This window comes from Oryzias melastigma, linkage group LG5, assembly GCF_002922805.2.
Source record: "Oryzias melastigma strain HK-1 linkage group LG5, ASM292280v2, whole genome shotgun sequence".
In the NCBI taxonomy this organism is placed as follows: Eukaryota; Metazoa; Chordata; class Actinopteri; order Beloniformes; family Adrianichthyidae; genus Oryzias; species Oryzias melastigma.
In genome coordinates this window covers 33,373,516-33,377,949 of record NC_050516.1, presented here as the reverse complement: position 1 = coordinate 33,377,949, position 4,434 = coordinate 33,373,516, and the positions used below count along the sequence as shown (strand labels likewise).

General features: G+C 35.8%; 1 protein-coding gene across 1 annotated transcript in view; it reads right to left on the bottom strand.

Annotated features, from left to right (window-relative positions):
• Positions 1–3,085, bottom strand: part of pfdn5 (prefoldin 5) — a gene marked incomplete in the record, with an annotated part of 3,491 nt that extends 406 nt beyond the window's left edge. Inside the window, 5 exon segments of the mRNA XM_024269074.2 lie at positions 3–108; positions 174–248; positions 804–835; positions 1,278–1,380; positions 2,943–3,085. Coding sequence (XP_024124842.1) covers positions 3–108; positions 174–248; positions 804–835; positions 1,278–1,380; positions 2,943–3,008 — 382 coding nt within the window.
• Positions 3,086–4,434: the final 1,349 nt, after the last annotated feature.

The window sequence follows — 4,434 nt, the reverse complement described above, 5'->3', positions numbered from 1 at the left end:
ACCTTGTTTCATGGCGTGTTTCTCCTGGAGAGTTGGCTGAATCTTCTCGATCTGCTTCGTGAGGAAGTCGATTTTGCGCTTGAAGAATTCCTTCGAGTCCTCCACATTCTAGGAGCAGAAACATGAAGATTTACAGCCCGCTCTGCTCCGGTCTGAAGTGCTGCTGCTTTTACCTTCTCCACATAATATCCCGTTCCCACGTCCACCAACACGTGCTCCACGTCGTTCAGTGTTCCGGGGACGTACATCTGTCCAGCAGGACTGGTTAATGAAGACAGGCTTTTACAGACACAGAATGATGACTGGAGTTTGTCTAATGTGGAGTAACTATCTAAGGGATGATACCTGATGAAGAGTGTGTTATGAGAAATGAACGCACGACGCCAGGCCTAAACCGTCCCACGAGAAGTGTGTTCATTTACACTTGGGAGGTTATTATCCCGCTCATGCCAGGGTCATTCCAGTCTTTGGCAGCAGCAAAAGCCTGGAATGACCTTCAAAAATACTCAAACTAAGAACTTCTGTATCAGTTCCAACTTTGAAATGCATTTTAAACAATGTACTAACTGAATCTTGCACATTTTGACTAAACTGCTTTTTTACTCCTTCTACCGTTTGTAATCCTTTTGCTGTTGAATTACGACTGAATAGTTTTAAGGATGCAAATTGTTGTTTGTATTGTGATGTCTTTTATCTACACTTGTGTTTTTTCTCTGTCCAGGTCGTTATTGTAAATAAGAACTTAATATCTGACCTGGTTAAATAAAGCTTTAATACTTCATAATTATGCAGATAAAGGATACAGAACTGGTGAGAGGAACCAATAATTCTTTTCCTGCATGGAAGACAAAGAGAAAGTGTTCATTTAACAGGAGTAGTTTGATAAACATTTCATTCTGTTCTCAGACTTGGACCTGAGGGTCAGACTTGAACTGCACTGAAGTCTCAAACACACCGACTTGACATTTGACCTCAAGGACTTAAAACATGACTGGAAACTTAATAAGTATTTGGATATTCTTGTGGTTCAGCTCTGGAACATCCCTGCCAGCAGAAATAATGACGTTGTGCATTTACAAAAACAAATTCACGACTAGACGCTTCAAATATCAGCAACTTCAAAGAGTTCTGATTTATTTTGGACTTGTGATCCTCTGGACTGTTGTGGTGACATTTGTGTCTGAGGGTCCAAAGAGAGGTATTCTTGAGGAAAATGGAAAGTAAACACTTCAAAAAGAACATTTCTGATCAAACTAACGCATTGAAACACGACCTACCTTTGTTATTCTGGTTCAGTACGTTTAAACTGTCTTTTGCTTCAACATATTTGGTCTGCACCACTTTGAACTGACCGATTGAAGAAGTCAAGAATTCCACTTCCTGGAAAAACAACAGCAGGAATTTCAGAAAAACTCAGTTTAAATGCTTAAATAAAACAACAAACATGAGCAAACAGGCTTCACCAGAGGAGATTTATTTACTCAGATTCTCAATTTAAGGTTTGAAAAGTTTCTAAAAGTAATATTTGTCTTAATTGAAACAGAAGTGTGATGTCTTGTTGCTCTAAGACAATTAAGATTAAAATTGTGTTTCTGGGTTTTTAAAAAAAATTCACATCATTGAGAACAGGAATAGACAAAAATGCCGTTTGAAAAAGCTTGTAGTTATGTAGAAGCTACAGCCTGCAATAGACTGACAGCCGATCCACGCTGTACCCCACCTTCTCTCAACAGCGGCTGGGATAGGCTCCAGCAACCTCGTAACCCCTATGGCAGACGTCTGCAACCTGTGGCTCTTGGGCTTGAATGAAAAATGCTAACGATTGAATAAATAAGAGATTATTTATTTAAGTTTTGTCATTTCTGTTTAGATTTTTAACAATTTAAACAACTAACCAAAAAAAGTTTAATTTACTCTAAGAAATTGTGTAGACATGTTGTTTAAATTTGTGTTCTAAATTTGCAATTAGTCAAATGTTTTTTCATTTTGGTAAATTACACTAAAGTGGTTAAAGGTTTGGACAAATTCGGTTTAAAAAAATGATTTTGTGCCTCACATCTTGGATAATGACAATAAAAAGCTCAGTTTATTCTCAATGTTAGCATTTTTTTTTAAATAATAAATAGATTCTACTAAAATGTTGTTTATATCTCAGAGTAAAAGGGAAAAAAATATGGTGGCACATCACAATCCTAATGATAAAAACATCATGTTTGACCGTCTTGCATTAGAGTAAAGCTGCTGCAGGTGGGTTTTATTTTGAAAGGAACTGCTGTCAAAAGCAGAGGAAGTTACAACTGTTTTATATATAAACATAGAGACACTGTTGTAATGTAATTATTGTAATATTTGACTTACATTTCTAAATCAATGTTTAATAGTCACCAATAAAGTGAGACTTTGAGCTCTCGTTGGGTTCTGGTCCGTAAGAAACTAAACCAAATGTAATGTTAAAGGCTGCAGGCTCCTGATCTACGGGAACAAAGAAGGTCCAGAAGGAAGGAAGGACTTCGCTTCGTCCATCATTTGGTTTTGTGTTCCGTTTGTCTTCATTTTTCCACACATTTCTACATACATTTTACTGCTTTAAAAACGATTAACGTAACTTTAGGAATACTAGTTTAATTCAAATGTAATTCATGTTCAAACCATGACTCAGTATTTCCTGACAAACTCTTGCACGTCGCTCCCCAACCCGTCTGTCTGTCTCTGTATCCACTACAGTCGAATGACAATTTTAAAATAAACTTGTCTTCTAGGAGCCAAAAAAAAAACATTATTTAATTTAGAGTCGAACAACACAGCGGGACACAGACAGACAGCCCCCCCGGGAACCGTAACCTCTCCCGCGGCAGCAGAGCTGCTCTCATTCCCGCCTCCAGCGTCCAGACGTTTCTAAAGACGCGGCGGTCACTCGTCCGGTCTGAGCTCGCGGTCTCTACCTGGTCCAGCTGGCTCTTCAGTCCTTCTAACTGCGGCAGAGACAGGTCTGTGAGATTCACCGCCATGTTGGAAGCGTGCTGGGACTGACTACTTCCGGTTGGCAGATGTACTTCCGGTTCACAAATCTTTCAGGTTTGTTTAAAAAAGTAAAAGCTGTTGTTTTTAATTGGATGAAAAACGACTTTACACGAAAATAAACAAAGTTTTACAATCAATAATCTCGATTTTAGCCAAATTCTTTCTTCGTACATGTAAATGGAACAATAAAAAACCTATTTTATAGCCTTTAAAGATTTTTGGTGGAAAATCACCTCAAACTTCTGAAATTAATCAGTAACAAAAATGAGGAAAACTCATTGAATCTTATAAAAACCTTTGAAGAGGACTAGTATTCTAGTCTTATGTACACACAGGACTATTATTTTTTTTATTTATTTACTTATTTTAATGTTTTTATTTTTCCTTTATTTACTTTTTGTGTGCATCATTTGGATTCATCATAATTTTGTACCCACGTGTGACTGTTACTTTGTGGTTCATGTGCCTCATGCTTGTGTCGCTGTTCTGAAAATCTGTATTCCCTGAAGCGTTGTGAACTCAAAGAATACAAAAAAAATTTGTGACGTAGCTGGATACATTTGAGGGTAAATACCACGAAACCTTTAAATTGTCAGTTTACCTGGACTGATGTGATTTTTCTTCACCCTTTAATTTATTTATCGGTTATCTTAGTTATATATTGATGCCTTCAAATTTCATTTAGATTTCTGAATACAGTTAGAAATGTTTATTTTTTAAATGTATTTTTATATATCTTTTAAAATTTAATTTTATGTTGTTAATGTAGTTTATACATTTTTTTCTCATCACAAGATAAGCTTACCAAGCTTCCTGGTACATTCCTGGTCTAAAAAAAAAAAAAAGAGCTCATTCCCTCAAGAGAACCAATCAAATGATCTGACACAGACTCTGTACAACTGATCCATTATTTGATTAAACAGAATTTTTCAACATTTTTTTATTAGCAGAGTTTTAAAATCACGATCAAAGCATATGGAAAATATATATAATCAGGTAAATTTTTTAATTTATTTTTTCATGTATTACTTCTGCATGTTGATCTTTGAGTAGAAATGTTTTTCCAGCTGTTCTCTATAAATTATAAGGACAGTGAGGGAAGGTGGACGAGAAAAGCCATGTCAGTTCTAGCTTCCTGAAGACACTGTTACTTTATTATCTAAAGTTAGATTTAGGTTTGCTTAGTATTATTTATTTAATGTTATAACGCAGGTTAGGGTCCTAATATTTTCTAGAGACTAACATTGACCCATTTTAATGCCATCAGAAGCTTTGCAGTTTTGATTTAAAATATTTAAACCTTAAGGTATACTTGAGAGTATATGATTTATATTTATGCAAAGCATCTGCTCTTGTTCACAAATAATAAAAAATTCTACCAAAACTCAAAAGGACCAATTTTAGACTTTTTCC